We start from the raw sequence: 16,942 nt of genomic DNA on the forward strand, positions 1-16,942 counted from the left end.
CTCTGCACATGTCCCAACCATCTCAGGCTTGTCTCTTTAAACTGGTCTCCAAGATGCTCAACCTGAATCTAATACATTATTTTTTATGAGACATAAGATATTGTAATACAGTAAGCATTAACAACAGTGCAGTACTTTGTTTCAACAATTTTCCAAACCTCTGGCAGACTCGACACAGGTGTGCACCTTTGTGTTATAAAGGAAAGGGTTCGTCTTTGAGAACGTCTATTTATTTCCGCAGAGAATGGAAGTGAAACCTGATCAAGAAGAATGAGGCGACACAATGTTTTGCTAAGTGTGCCAACATGTGCACTGCAGCGTGAATAATCTATTAAGCTTAAATCTTAAAAAGCCAAACATAAAAATCACAAGGAAGCCGTGTAAATAACAAACAAATGCAAGAAATAAACATCAAAAATAAACTTCTTTAGATTCTTTAAATGTTTAGGTGCAAAAAGGAGGAACATGATGAGTAAATGAAGGCCAGAAATCGCAACAATTTAAATCTCTGCCTGACACTCACCACTGAAGGAAAAAAAACATCCAATTACACCAAAAGAATATTCTTACTTTCAGATAATCACAGCATGTATTTGGCTTTTAGAGGAGATCTGCACCCATCAGAGAGCCTTTCATCACCTTTTATGGCCTGTCTTCACTTTTTCACATGGCAGTGTGGAAAAGTGCTGTCAGCATTGTTCATGTGGGAGGAAAAAAGGAACGGTAATGTGGTTTATTGATGGTCTATTGATAGTCAAGAAGGAGAGAATCAACATAAAAAACCAAAAAAAGCCCCAAAGGAATCTTCATTAATTCAAGATTACCATGTGTGTCAGCTGTATTATTTAAATTTCACACGTATTGACATGCTCACATTCTGTGCTGAGAGGTCAATCAATGCAATTGAAGGAAAAAAAAAAAGTTGATTGAGCTTTTAAACAATAAAATACAAAACAAAAAACCCAAAACAAATCAATACAGCACATTATGCAAGCACATTTAAATGCCATGTTTGCTTTTTGGAACGGTCAATCCAGGTTAATTAAATATGAGTTTCCTCTGTGCCTGCACTGGAAAACAAAATATCACCTATTGAAAGGTGTTATTATATTCACTGTCGTCAGAAATGGATTTAATGCCAGTAGCAGCATCACAGTGGTTTGGCTTTTTATTTAGGAATGAGTGTAATTAAATTGAAATAAGCTTAGAAAAGTCCATGACTGGAAACCATAAATAATATAGCTCACAAATCTATACCCAGTGGAGCGAAATGAGCTTTTTCAATTGCAAAGTGTCTTGTAAACAGCTATTCTGTGAGCTTGAGTAAATTTCACCAAAAAATTGCAATGTATAAAGGGAGAAGGTGAAAAGTAAGTTTGCCCTGTGTAGTATTTGAAATCTTCTTGTGATCAGAACAACTTGTAAATATAACCTAAGCTTTAATAGTGAATGTTGATAAAATCATTTGTCTCTTTAGTGTTCAAATTACAAGCTATTTGCTAAAGCAGTATTAGCAAGAACTAGCTAACCTAGCTAGTTCCAACATCAAAACAAAACAGAACTATCAATACACTTTGTATGCTAAAATTTCACTTCAAGTATTCTGTGGGCTGTTAAAAATCCTCCCAATCATGTAGCTAATATAAGCTGAACACTAGAACCACCAGTGTGGTCATTTCGACCTCATCCTGCAACAACAGCAGCAAAGGCAAAACAAATAAATAAATTCTTAAAAGAATTAAGTTAATGTAATTAGTTCAACCATTTTTTTCTGATTATGAGTAACTCATATATTATTTCATAGGCAAAAATATTATCAAAGGATAGAACATCTAATTTAATATTACAGAAGAATATTATAGAAAAGTAAACAATCCACTTCCTGTTTACTTGCTAACTGAAACGTAGCTCTAAGCTAAAGCCCTTTTATGAAGAGAATTTCATTTGAAATACAAAGTGGTTGTTTAAATAAGTTATAACCATCCAAACCAGTTTGTAAAAGTGGAAATTAAATCAAATTCATTTCTTGAAGCTATTTTTTTAATAAGCCAAAAAGATAAAGCAGTTAGCCAAATCATGCTAACACAAGAATTCTAAAGTCAGAGACCACTTTCATTTAACACATTAGTCACTTGGATAATACAAAAATGACAGTTTTAAATATGCTGTTAGAAATCTTTCCTACAACAACTACCGCACAAAAACTTGAATATAACATAAAGAACATGATTAAGACAATGCTAGTAGCACTAGAACCAATAAAAGAATTGAATTTTAAAGTTTCTAATTTTTACAATGAATAAGCATTCACAACACATTCTTTGCTGAGAGCTATATTACTTCTTGCCTGTTTAAACAAAACGGAAAGCTTTATTTTGTTAAAAATGACACGATATTTCTTGTAACAGTGAAAAGGAGGGTTTATACGAGCCTTGGACCAACATTGCACACACTTTCATGACTGTCAGAACTTAAGATTCCCTTTTCATAAAGGAAAAGCGGTAGGTTTTGTAACAGAAGTGCTGTTGGAATTGTATTTTCAGGACAATCTTTTCTGGGCTGCTTACTTTATTGGTTTCAAGTAACATAAAAGGCTCTCTTCCTTTACTAAGCAAGCACAGATACTGTAAAGCTGTTTATTATATTAACTGTAGGCCTGTGTGCATGAAAGCAGTATTACCTTTGCACAGCATTTCAAACCTCTAGGATTGTTCAGTCTCCGTGAGACTTCCTCAAACTGACTTTTACAAGATAGTAACTCACAGAAAAGATGGATTTAAGGAGTCAAGTAAACAACATGGCACATTTTTACCCCCACCCTTACCTGTATAGCATGTTAGTTCATCAAAACGTTCCCACCAAGTTTTCCCACAAAGGGAAGTAAGACGGTATCGTGAAACTTTACCTTATTGTTTTATTATTAATAATAGTATTATTATTATTTATGACCGGAGGGATGTTTGTTTTTTGACCAAGCTGCTGGATATCTGGATTTTCCCTTGGGGATAACTAAAGTATTATCTCACTATCAATCATATCTGCTTGTGGATGAAAGCAGCCACAGAAAACTATAAAAATAAGCTGGAAGAAAAACATAATCCCACTGGTTAAACAAAGGGATATAATTAGAGTGCCAGTGGCTGTGCAGTCAGTGTGGCGGAAAAATGTCCGCTGAGGACTCAAATATTTGCTGGATGTGGCGAGGCGTCGCTGGGATTCTCTGCGGCTAAATGTGAGGCCTTACAGCCCGTTCCCCTCTCAGCGTTACACAATCCAAAGCTGAGATCCTGCAAGGACTTGCAAGACAGGACTGTTGCATAATCGAGTGACAGAGGGAGAGGTGGAAGGGTGTATGTGGAAGGGTGTAACACAAGGCTGCAATTACAACTCAGCAGTAGCATTTAACAGTGACTTGCTAACTTGGGTTTTGTTTTTGCACACACAGTCCCCGACACAAAGGGATTTGTGTGGAAAAAGCCAAATTTCAAGTGCCCCTTTCCATTTTAACCTACATGAGTTGCTGTGACTGTCAGCACGTACCTGGAAACATTTCCATTTTATCGTTAAATAAGTCATTAAGATGGAAAAGCTCTTATTATAGGATGGCTACCTAAAGCCCACCACCTGATCCATTACCATGCAAAGCGGAAGCCTGTATATATATAAGCAATTATATCCATCTGAGCTGTCCATTACCTGAGGCCATTTAAAATCATCATCCTCATAAGCCACTAGTGTTTCTGCATGGATTTGATGTGGATAAGAAATGGGGCTCATTATTTAGTAAAAAGCCTGCATACTGACATTTAAATAAAAGCTTCTAGATTTTGCGTCATCTGTTTGCAGCATGTACTGAATTACGTTCATGACTACAATCCTGTTGAAAATGTAAATTTAAGGGAAAAAAGAGCTTCACCGACAGAACCCTGTTCAGTAACATGACTGAGTATGACTGAACCCAGTCTGTATCTGCATCCACATATGCAAATTAAAACTCTACGGTGTCAGGACAAAAAAAGACTCTAGAAACGCTGCCAGGATTATTTAAGACGGGATGAGGCAAAGAGGAATGTATGTTGTATGCAGGGTTTGTATACACTCGCTTTTATGATTATCATATCTGGCCTGCTTACTTCACTGCATCAAGTAACACTAAAGGCCCTGATCTGTTTCTCAGTGAGCACAGACTGCAAAGCTATTTCTTTCTTTACTATAGGCCTGTACAGTTGAAAGAAATATTACTTTTCTACATCATAAATCTCCCCCATCAGGGTCTAGTGACTGCTTTATAATGCTGATGAAACAGGATGAATTATGCATTAAAGTAGGGAAAACATAACTTTGACTACAACAAGACTCAAGAAGAAATTATTGCAAACAACAGTGTGGAGGGACAAAGCTGCATCATATCACCATGTGCTACAGCTGGAAAAGGTAGTCCTTGTACTGCTCTGTAGCTTTGAAGATCTCTGTGTCCCAGCTACTGGTTGGAGTGGCCCTCAAGAGCAGAACAAGGATTACAGTTGCCAGCTGCAGCAAAGAAGGTGGAGTTAGGACAAGTTGGAAGACATGGCTAAAAATCCAACTGCTGTCCCAGTCATCCAAGAATTATGTTTAATGCCCGTGCATAAACCAAAATATAATAATTCTTTCGCCGGCGCCCGAGTGGCTCAAGCTTTTCCAGGAATTCTAAATGCAACAGGTTAACGATTATGATGGATAACACTGAAATCATGCCCATAAACCTGAGTTTCAGAAGCCTGTTAGCTAAAAGCAGTGACAACTGTTGTGTTTTACTATTAACCTAGCTTATTTACAGTACCATTTATGGCAAATTGTTTTGCTTCATAGTTGTTTACAGCATTTTTAAAAAATGGGGACATAAGGATCAGGAAAAATAACATAGTTAACACAGAAGCAAAACCTGTATGTGTTTTCATTAAACAATTCAAGACTAACAAACCCCCTGTTCTGATTAGAGAAGTGACGCAGAGTTGCTAACGTTAGACTGAAAATCAAAAAGTGAATGAGTTTTTAAAAATAAGAATCAGGTAGTTTTACTGTTCTCAAATTGAAATGAATATCTAACCAAAGGAAGAAATAACCATTTAAAGAAAATACAGCATGCTTAAAATGTGACAAACATGACAAATATGTGTCAGAGTGGGTGAGAGCAACAGCTGAAGAAATTGATTTTTTTCCCTTCTTTATTCAGCCTCACAGGTAGCTAGAACACCTTCAAGTCACCACGATGGCTTATTGAGCCCACATAAAGCTAGTGCATCCCAGGAGAATATTTCCACAGCTCTTCAAAGTGCTTTGAAAGCAGCAAATTTAAGGAACAGCCAAAGGCAAATATTCCAAAAAAGCGACTGGCTGCTGCAGACAGATCTATTGGTATTGACTTTTGGATAAAACTAAAATAACCTCCAACTTTAAATCTGTGTGAAAAATGCACGACAGCTTTGTGTTAACTACAATAAACCCAACACATTTTTCTCTGTCTTTATTGGACATAAGTAAATTTACTTAAGTACAATTTTATACAACACTAGTGCTCTAATACTGTGTCTGCATGCATGTGTGATCCTCTAGCTCCACGACCACACCTCTCTTCTGCTCCCTGCTCTCTTTGATCTGCTCCATCACCTAACTGATTTATAACAGACCCATGGCTACTAAGACCTCAGCACTCCAGTGCAGAATATGACACACAAGGAGAAATGTTTTTGCTCTTGGATCCAACTAAAGACCTGTTCTTGCCATTTGCTGCAGCTCTCTGCTCTGCCCACTGTACTGTCTGCAAAGCTCTTAATGAAGCAGATTGTGACAATACTCAGCTGGCAAACTGTTAAAACTTTCAAAGAAATGTGTGGTCGAAAAGTCCACTTAGCCAAAAACAGGAAAGAGAATGAGCCTGAAAGTGACACAGACAACACTGAGGTGCCAGAAGCTGCACCTTCCTCACCAAAGCCAATCAGAAGACCCATATATAGTATGTTCGTGATGCATATATAAAGGTGGCAGATCAAAAAGTAAGAGCTTTCAGGATAACCGGTCATTCATTTTGCTTTCGGCTTTTGTCTAAGCCAGCTTCTCTTGCTTTGTCAGAGTGAAGTATTCAGCTTTTGAGGTGAACAAATCAGGCATCACACTGGCATGCAGTGCTTGCTGTAACATTAATTAACCTAAACAAAACACTTTCATTTACTACCACTGCTGTAACCACAATCTGCACGGTCCCAATACATTCTTTAAGTAACACGTTCATTTTGGTCCATGCTGCATTTCTGTAGTTCGTCTCCACCGAATCATTGTGACCAAAGAGACACTACCCCTTTTTTTTTGTGTGTGTGTGTGCACACAATAAAAAAGGAACACAGCTACTCTGCATCTCTGAGCCAGATCCCAGCACGCAGTTCTCACATACTAGCCTATGATTAACAATCACATGAGGCCCGTGTATGATGGACTCATTTAGCTTCCATAACTTGATAGGACGCCTGCGTGGCATATCGTCACACAGCAGCAGACTGACAAACCCATGTCTCTAACTGGAGCATGTGTTGCTTGGTTCCATTGTTTCACTTAAAGTTTGCTCTTGTGCGTTTGACACAACAGCTTCTTTTAAGCCTCGGTGACTGCGCCGTGTTTTGCCCTACTGCGAGAGTCAATTACGTAATGAATACGGAGCATGTGCATATGTGTGTGCATGTGTGCCTTTGGGCGGAAGGCAGTGGAGAGAGGGGATGAGATAAGAGATCTATAGCTCTCCCTATGTATCAGTGGAAAGTACACTATATTCTTGACAATAGCTTTGAGGTCAAAGGTTAAAATCTGTCCCAGAGGGAGGGCTGAGCAATGCCAGAATGGCAATCCTTATAAAGAAACTGGATTGTTTCATCGTCTTCACCTCCTTTCTCTCTTCTTCTCTTTCATATAATACTAAAAAATTTATATTTAAATGGATGTGAGAGTGCCATGCGTTACTGCTCCTAAACAAATGCAATGTGTTTGCGGGGTATATGTGGTCAATCAGGAAAACAAAGGCTGAGATCCGTTCCTCCATGCAGCACTGACTACTATCAGTCAAACCAATGTAAAAAAAAGAGAGAAAGAAATTATTCTTTCCAAATCTACTTGTCCTACTTCAAAAGGAGCGCACGCAAACTCATTTTCAACCCCTTTTTCTGATTAGCAACCACACAAGAGCAATACTCGACATTTAAAGGGCTCTGAGGCTCGTGCCTTTTTATCCCTGGCCTTTCTATAATCACAAGTACAATAGCAAAAGTAATGGAAATGGACAAAACTATTTAACTTGCAACAATTAACTAGTCTAAAATGTCAATGAATTAGTTACTACCCAGCAATATATCCAAAGGACAAAATAATAACATGAGACGATCGTTTAATTAAAACAACCCGTTTAATAAATACAACCCTGGTTTCATATGACATGTGAAAGAAGCACAAATAGAGAAGGTAACACTGGATAAGCAGGGAGATGATGAATATGAAAATCAAACTCATTGGGATTAGGATTTATGGCTAATCTTGAGCTTCTGGTACCCCATGTGTCAGAAAGATGTGCACTGGAACTTGAGCATGTGGAGGGACGTTATGTTCGGCTATGAGGCCGGATTCTACCTACGGCAGCTGGATCGCTGGGTCAAAGTATGGAGAAGATGTGGAAAACGCTATGCTGATTGCTGCACTGATAGCGTAACAGCTTTTGGTGAAGGCAGCGTGGTGATGATGTGGAGCACCATCTCCCTCACTGGAAAAACAAGGCTTATCATCACTAGAGACAATCTCAATGTGGAGAGATATCGAGAGGAGATTCTACAACCAGTGTCAGTCCCATATCTCCAGACTGGGACCGAACTCTGTCCTCCAGGATGACAACGCTCACCCCACAGAGTGAGGTTTTGCAGAGACTACCTCCAGAATTTTGAAGTAGAGAGTAGGGAATGGCCTGCCTGCAGTCCTGACCTCAACCTTATCGAACTCTTGTGGGGTCAGCTTTGGTGTGCTGTTCGTGCCAGACTGACCAACACAACCACATTAGCTAACTTGTGACAAATGCTGGTTGAAGAATGTGACGCCATCCCACAGTATTGGGTGACCAAGCTGGTGACCAGAATGGGGAACAAATGCCATGGTTCTCTACATCTGCTGAGGCCCCCTGTTTGTTAATGAATCAGTTCTTAATTTGCCAGTGACTTGTTTCTACAGACTTCAGTCAATCCAATAAACGCCAAACAATATTTGGTAACAGAATAAGCTCTTTGGCAAAAAGATTTTTTTTTGTCAAGTTTCACATCAATCCACAAATGCATTTTCCTTATACATGTGGGACTATTTCAGGAGAAATAAACAGGCTTTCCAACAGTATGAGATTTATTGCAAAGTAGCACTGTTAGCACAAATCAAAATTTCCTCACTTTTTTGCTGTTTGGATATTAATGACCGATGTATGTGTATCAATTTTCAAGCAAAGTTTCGTTCAGATTGGCCCAAGTTTTAAGGAGGAGGTAGGGTACAAACATACGCTGCAATCATTACAGTAAGAAGACTGCATTTTCTGAGACAGCACTGATTTGCAGAATACATGTCACCTTACTCAAAGACTTAACTTTTTAAAATGGTAAATGGGCTGGTATTTGGAGCAGTCACAAGAATTCTACACTACAAGGTGAGGAGAAGTTTGGGGTTCTCTGCCCTTTCCAAGAACTATTCAGTGTGTGGACTGCAGGAGCTGGGGAATGACACGTCAAGCCAGTGTTTTTCATGTGTGGCAGCCTAACACAATAACATATTTACCGTCTACATTTTTAAATAGCTATTTTATTGAGTGCACTCAGCACATGCGCTGCCTGAATAGCTCCTTTTCATGCTGAATCATTATGAAGGCTAGAATATAGAGGAACTGGCACAACTGTACAGGCTGACTATGCAGATAAAGTTAGAGCAGGGTGCCAAAACCCCTTGAAATTAAAATGTGTTTGTGCCTACTAACTTTCCTGGACTATGTCAAACTTGTAGTTTAGACTAACAACTTGGCCAATTAAAAAGGGATTAATTAAGTAATTTAGAAGCAAATAAGCCCGAAATTTTATATTAAGCCTCTGAAATTTCAGAATTTGACATTTTTCCTTTTCTTCAATTGTGTGCGGTCTCTCTATGCTCTTCCGACATTTTTTTTCACTGCCCCTCTGGTTCTGCCACAGATCTCTTCCTCCTCTTAAGTGCTTGCTCAAAGAGAAGAATCAGATGAGATCATTAGAGTTCTCTCTCTAAAATCAAAGCATCTTTAGCTTACTATGTAAAGCGCCCTTCGCTTCGGGTTTTGCATGTTTTGCATTGACACCATTAAAAGCAAAAACAAAACAAGCTGAACGGAATTTAAATAAAAAGCCTTCAAGTCGTTTTCCCCTTTCATCAGTATTCCTCTTGAATGAAACGGCAGTTGGCCACGCACATCTGCCCGGACTACAGCAGTTCCACCACAGAGAGAGGTGATGCTAGCCTGCGGGCTCCAGCTGTCTGCCTAAAACACCAGAGTCACTGCCTTCTTCGCTTCTTGCTCTCCTAACATGAGATAATTGGTCTCAGGGTTAAGTGATTTATTTGGATAAGCTCCCCTTTCTTTGACTAAAATATCAAACTGTGGCACTTCAGCAGCAAAGATGCTCTGATGCTGTTTCGAAGGAGGGCCATGACAACATAGACTACAAATATACTCTGTATAAATACAGAGCTGCTATTGCATAGAAATGTCTGAGAAGACAGCTGTGGGATTTTCCTGTCTTTTTAAAAAAGAAATTGGTATATATGGCTCTATGGGAATACCAGACATCAGTTTAGTATTGGACCACTGGGAGTATTGTTTTCCATACTCACAGTGGTCCAATACTAAGCACAGCAATTTGCTTTGTTAATTCAAACAAATGTTTGTTTTGAGATGTTTTGCACAGGAACTTTCCATCACTCCCAGAGGGGCCTTACTGACATAACCTGCAGCCTGAACACTAGCTTAGAACTCCACAATGAAGATGTATGACCCAAGCAACTTGCTTGCATTTGCCATCTATAATATGACTCTAAAGCAGAGATGGGCAATTATTCAAGGGGCTATATTTAGGACAAAACTATAACATTTACTCTTACAAAGACATAAAATTAATATTGAGCAGAACTGAGTTCAGCTCACTGTTGCAGCCCTCCACAACTGTCCCAGTTTTTCATTTCTTTAGAAAATAAATAAAATAAACAATAAAAGGTAAAAAAAAAAAATAAGAAAAAAAAAAAATAAGAAAAGAAAATGAATTGCCCATCCTTGGCCTAGAGGGATAACGTTTAAGCAACACTTTCAAGGCTGTGACGCTACTTTCAATGACAACATATGCTGTCAAGAATATCATAGAGCAACACTGCCAACACCCCACCTAGGGCAAAACTAACAAAACGAGTGCACTGCTGCGCAGGAGGTGAAGGTAATGTGACTCAACCTGTTTGCCAGAGCAGGCACAGACAGGAAGGGGGAAGTGAGAAACGAGAGGAAGTTTGTGAATCTCTGAGCACGGAAGTTGACAAACCTCAGTGTATCACCTGTAAAACACAGATGTAGCAAGTGGATGCAGTGCACGTGCAGAAATGGGGTCGAAAATGTTGGCTGAGAAGGAAAAAATTCTGAATGTTTGCACAACTGATTGCATTATACTCACGGGGAGGGGGGGGGGGGCTTGCTGGTGCAAGTACAGCATGTTCATAAAGGCAAAGGAATGCCAGCTGGGACATGTGAGCAAACCTTCCTGGTATTTCTTTCTCCTGGCCTAGACAAATGCATTCCTGTGGCCTTCGCAACTCAGGTACTTCCACAGAAACTAGAGTTGGCTCCAGAAACTTTGTGAAGGTTAACCTGGAGCCGCTGGTAAAAGCTATGTCTGTGTAGTCAGCGATACTAAAAGTATCCACGTTTCAATCTGTACCAGAACTGAAACTGGAGTGCAATTGTGTTATGTTACGATAACTATTAATAACTTTTTTTCATCATCTGAAGCAAAATAGAAAAAGGTGAGGATTAAACCCACATGGGATTTCTATCAAACAAAGCCAGGGGTTATCTTGCACAATGTTCCCTTGCTAGAGGGTCAGCAGGCTTTAATAAATCACTGTAGTTCAGGCAAAGGCGCCCACTCATGTGTAAGTGCTTTATTTAGAGCTTGAGGAAAGCAGCAATAAGTGAGCATGGCATAACAGCTTTGAGCTTCAATGTCCCTTTTTGTATATAACTAACTGGCAAAGAGTAAAAATACACACATAGCTGGAAAGCTTATCGTTGGGTCTTGAGCTGCACAAGCTGCTGCTCCTTCCACTAACAGTGTGTGGATAAAAATTCTATGCGTTCATCATAGTCACAGAGAGGCTTATGGTTTCTGTCACCAGCCTGTTTCATGTAAAGTGAGGAAAGGAGGTGAGCTTGTTGTAGAATAGCCTTTACTTGGGATGCAGTGATGTAATACTTCCATTTCCTCCTGCTTTACATGGTTGAGTGTGCTGAAAGGCAGCAGCCTAGTCAAAACACCACCATAATTAAAGCCTAACCCATGATAAACACCTACAAAGAATGTCCCATTTAAAGACTTGTCTAGCATTAAAAACAAACAGTTGTAGCAATGCTGACTGCTGCAACTGTGAAAGGTACACTCAGCAGCTTTACACCATGCATTAAGGTGCTCAGTAAATAACATGTAACCAGAGTGATCCACACTGAAGTTTGGGCGCAAATCCTCATTCGAATTCTCGCCATTTAAAGGCGCCGCACTTCGATGCGTGTGTTCGTGTCGAGGGAAACGTGACATAACGAGTCGCTTTAAACCACGGATAAATTCGGAAAACATCTAAGCCATCTACCGAAAGTGATATTAACGCTGTTTAGAATAGTTCCTTTCTCTGCTAGCCCAGTGGACGACTGCTACCAACAACAAAGTGGGGCTTCCGGTGGCAAGCATTAGGAAGCAAATAATAAACCCTTAAATTTACCACATTAAATTCCAGCTTGTAGAGTTGGGTGCACGCCGAATTAAAGGTACTTAAATGCTGACTGTGAACAAGGCGTTGCTCTCACACGAAACGCTTTGTCATGTTGCGGTTAAGCGAAGAAGAGTCAAATCGCACGGTATGCTAACTGTGTTCGGAGCGCGAGGACAGACAGCCGCGAGGATGGATGGACGGGGGTGTTGTTGTAGTAGTGCTGGTGGTGGGGCGACACCACCGAAGCACATGACAAACGCAGTGTCACAGTGTGGTGACAGGGATGCTAACACGGCTCTCACTCCGTCGCTGTCTTCTAAAGTTACTTAGGAACTACATTCTGAGCATATTTTCGCTTCAGCTTTTGTTACGCGCCGTAAAGGCGTCGACGTGTGAAACATGTTTACTATCGCTAAACCACACGAGCTGCAGTCCACATAAAATGCAAATAGTGTCGTATCCCCCGTGTGTATGCCACTGTCTTTACACTTGCTTTCTTTTACGTGTGTGTGTGTTTGTTTTCCTGTGAATTTTACCACCTTGACTGTGCACATACCCTTCTCCGGTTAGACTGTGTCAAATGCATCCACAGCTGTGCCTTGTACTGGATGAAACAAAGTGTCAGTCTTCTTTTAGTAGTGGTCACCGGTGGTCGTCAGCAGCATCGAAGATAACGCCTTCTTCCCCTTTATGGTTCGCAGTTGCTGTAATCACCAAAGTGTCTCCGTTACGAAAAAAGGAAAGAAAACAAAAAAGGGAAAAAAAGAAAAACGTGTCGGTGCTTCCTGATTTAGGTACAGTGGTAGTGATGATGTTGTTTGTTAAGGGGTGGGGCGGCGTGCAGCTGTAATCCGCCAAGAAATATGGACTAAAAAGCACGCTAGTGCACGTCTGTGCATGATTAGTGACTCGTGGTTCACGGTGGGGAGGGTTAAATAAACGTGATTTTAAAGTGGATCTCACGAGCACAGAAAACAGACGGCTGTAGGATTTGCGCACTCTGAGAGCACGCTTTACAGCCAGCAGGGTCAACGATTGCACAATACAGACAGGCAGGCAGGTTCATGCCTCGCTCAAAGCCCCCAACAGGTTAATTAACAGGGTTTTTCCCTCTCGATCGCTTTGGCGCAATTCTCATATCACAAATATCGATCTTACCACTGCAAATGCAGTTCTCAAATCAGTAATGCATTGCCTCACCCACGCTAGACATTCTTTACGCTTTTACACAGCTGTGGTTTCTACACATAATTTACAACTATAGATATTTGTTGCTGTGTTTATGCACTTCTCACTTAAATCAGACAACTCATCCAAAAAGTTTGTACTTTTGTCAGTCACAGCTCTTGCTTGCTTTCCTGAATAATTCCCAGCATTGCTTTTAGTGTTTTTAATAAAAATTTCAAAGACCAGTGTACGGTGTACATTTTAGGACATCGTCAGGTCTCAGGAAAAAAGTTGTCAGGTCTCAGTCTCACACGAAAAAATGTCAGGTCTCAGACTCACATGAAAAAATGTCAGGTCTCAGACTCACATGAAAAAATGTCAGGTCTCAGACTCACATGAAAAAATGTCAGGTCTCAGACTCACATGAAAAAATGTCAGGTCTCAGTCTCACGTGAAAAAATGTCAGGTCTCAGACTCACATGAAAAAATGTCAGGTCTCAGACTCACATGAAAAAATGTCAGGTCTCAGTCTCACACGAAAAAATGTCAGGTCTCAGACTCACACGAAAAAATGTCAGGTCTCAGACTCACACACAAAAAAATGTCAGGTCTCAGACTCACATGAAAAAATGTCAGGTCTCAGTCTCACATGAAAAAATGTCAGGTCTCAGACTCACATGAAAAAATGTCAGGTCTCAGACTCACATGAAAAAATGTCAGGTATCAGTCTCACACGAAAAAATGTCAGGTCTCAGACTCACACGAAAAAATGTCAGGTCTCAGTCTCACATGAAAAAATGTCAGGTCTCAGTCTCACATGAAAAAATGTCAGGTCTCAGACTCACATGAAAAAATGTCAGGTCTCAGACTCACATGAAAAAATGTCAGGTATCAGTCTCACACGAAAAAATGTCAGGTCTCAGACTCACACGAAAAAATGTCAGGTCTCAGTCTCACATGAAAAAATGTCAGGTCTCAGACTCACATGAAAAAATGTCAGGTATCAGTCTCACATGAAAAAATGTCAGGTCTCAGAACACGAGCTATCAGACAGAGAGAAAATCTTCCTGCAGGTAGCGCTGTTGTCACGTCCCACCAATGACTGTAGTGACAGCTGCAGTCACGGAGAAACTTGCGTATCTCTGTTCGGGAATAGCAGCTAGAGCGTAGGCTCTGAGAGGAGGGCCAGCGTTTACGCTTCGAAAACACGACCGAGTGTTTTAACCTGACAGCCTGAGGTGTTCTTCAGACTACCAGTTTACTGTCCTACCCGACAGAAGGATCCGAGGCCCCGCTGCACTGTTTCGGTCAATTAAATGTGTTTGTAAGCTACTCCGTAACTACCGTCCTTAGCTAGGTCCTGAGACCTAGCTAGCTAAGATGTCAGGGTTCGTTTAGCTAATCTGTGCAGGTGAATGCATTTACTAAAGAAATCAAGAGAAACGCCCCTGGCTGCTCAGTCACTAATTACTGTTACTGTACTTTTATTACAAGTATTATACTGTAAAAGCAACAGGCTGCACCCTGCTTCAGCTCCTGTGCAGAGCTGAATATTAAAGATGTGCAAACAACAGCATGTTTTCAGTCTCTTGCCACATCTGTAAAGACAGTAACATTTTTTTTAAAAGCTTGTACTTCAGTAACTCCTCATTAATCAGGAACTATGGATTAAAGTACTATAGTGTACTGTAATACTGAAAAAAATGTAAGAGAAGAACTTCAGATCCTGAGTGTGTGAGGACAGAAGAATCAGTTTTATTTCAATTTTGAGGGATAAAATTTATATCTGAGTTTGATGGTTCTGTTCTCTTTGTGATTACAGGAGCTGCCCTCAGATTCAGACCTCAGCCCCATCGAGTGACAGCAGACAGATCATCCAACATGTTCATATGTTAACTGTAAAATGAACTGATGAAAACAGTACAAAGGTTAGAGTACCACATGTGCTGTAGTGAAGGCTGCAGCTTTATTGATAAAGTTAAAGACAAAAAAACAAAAGGATTAATCACTCATGTAACTGTGTCACTATATATCAGCATTAACAGGACCTCAGTTTGTATCTCAGACCTGCACAGCTTCCGTTTTAAACACTTGATGTACTCAGCTGCATGAAGAGCATATGAGATTTTGTCTAACACAATTAAATAAAACCTGATGAAGGTCAAAGGTCATCACTTGTATGTTGAACTACAAACTTGTCATCTGGAATTCATTCACTGTTTTTTGCAGATAGTGTGTTATTTACCATAAAGTGATTCAGAGTTATTCATACCAGAGTAACCAGAGAGGATCATATATTTTTAAATATATAACTTTCTACAGGACTGAATATCATATATTTATATAAAAGTCTGGAGCCTTTGGGGAGTATCCGAGTATTTATAACATTACACAAAGCAAAGGTCTCATCACAGTGTTCATGAAATGCTGGGTTTATCCATCTCCTGGGGCGGGCCTACGGAGGAGTGCTGAAGATTTCCCTGTGAGGGAGCTGCTGGTGAAGATCATGAGTCCTGCTTGATCAATGTGATGAGCTTCAGTCTTCCTGGTGTTTCTTAAATGATGCCTTTTTGAGTGGGTCAACAGAACTTATGGCACAGGACAGCTGTGATGAAAGAAAGGGAAGAAGTTTCTCCAAACCTCTGGACCCAGGAAACCCAGCTTGGTCCTGATGGTCTCCCTCACTAGTTTCTCTCCAGGGTGAATGTAGCTGTTGATATAATATGGACTCTATTATTAAATGAAAAGAACAAATTAGACTACATTACTGAGACGTTCTGCTGATGTTTTTAAAGTCTCCATGTTACCAGGATGTAGAGATTTAAACAGTTTTAGATCCATTACACTCACAGTCTTATGTTAAAATCTCAAAGGACAGCATTATATTTTTGATATTAACAGTAACTCTGGGCTTCTGTAGAGTGTGCAGATGATCTCATCGCTGTCTAAAAATGTATAACAAAACCTAAGGAGTGCTGAATGCTTCAATAACACAGACTATTTGAGTTAGCAGGTATGCAGCATCGCTAACTAGCTAGCAACAAGCCTCCAACACAGTGCGTATGCTAGCGGCTAATCTAGCAAACGAATTAACAACAGAGTGATTTTAGAACTATAAGATGATAAACTGTGTGTCTTTTTTTATAACAGTGACATGGTTGTATTTACCTTAATTAAACGAGTCGTCAGTCGCGGTAAACCAGCAAAAAAAACTCGAGCAGCCGGGCTACGTAAAAAGTGTAGGGGGGCGTGTTTGCGGTCATGTCCAGCGGGTGTGTGGGCGGGAGCGTTACACAGTCGCTCCACCTCAAGTCACTACTCCAAATTTGCAAGATGGCAGCCTCCATCTGAGACTGAGACCTGACATTTTTTCATGCGAGTCTGAGACCTGACATTTTTTCATGCGAGTCTGAGACCTGACATTTTTTCATGCGAGTCTGAGACCTGACATTTTTTCATGTGAGTCTGAGACCTGACATTTTTTCATGTGAGTCTGAGACCTGACATTTTTTCATGTGAGACTGAGACCTGACAACTTTTTTCCTGAGACCTGACGATGTCCTAAAATGTACACCGTACCAGTGTGGTCTTCTGCTGCTGTAGCCCATCTGCTTCAAGATCAGATGTGTTGTCCCTGTTTGTACCTTGTTTGTAACCAGGGGTTATTTGAGTTACTGTTGCTTTCCCATCAGCTCGAAGTAGTCTGGCCGTTCTCTTCTGACATCAACAAGGTATT

The 16,942-nt window shown here is 40.2% G+C and overlaps 1 protein-coding gene and 1 long non-coding RNA gene across 3 annotated transcripts in view; one reads left to right on the plus strand and one right to left on the minus strand.

The window, feature by feature from the left end:
- Positions 1–12,955, minus strand: part of LOC146507961 (myelin basic protein-like) — a 51,619-nt gene extending 38,664 nt beyond the window's left edge. Inside the window, exon 1 of one of the 2 annotated variants that reach the window (XM_085176552.1) lies at positions 12,596–12,955. In XM_085176552.1, the coding sequence (XP_085032678.1) occupies positions 12,596–12,625 (30 nt within the window). In that variant the 5' untranslated portion in view covers positions 12,626–12,955. The remainder of the gene's footprint in view (positions 1–12,595) is intronic. The other variant, XM_085176551.1, reaches the window with a different exon arrangement.
- A 1,512-nt stretch (positions 12,956–14,467) lies between these two features.
- Positions 14,468–15,400, plus strand: LOC146507962 (uncharacterized). The gene is made up of 2 exons (XR_014876722.1): positions 14,468–14,513; positions 15,029–15,400. It is a non-coding gene; the product is annotated as an uncharacterized LOC146507962 (long non-coding RNA).
- The last annotated feature ends 1,542 nt before the right edge of the window (positions 15,401–16,942 follow it).

The sequence above is a fragment of the Neolamprologus multifasciatus genome, chromosome 11 (genome assembly GCF_963576455.1).
Source record: "Neolamprologus multifasciatus chromosome 11, fNeoMul1.2, whole genome shotgun sequence".
Classification (NCBI taxonomy): Eukaryota; Metazoa; Chordata; class Actinopteri; order Cichliformes; family Cichlidae; genus Neolamprologus; species Neolamprologus multifasciatus.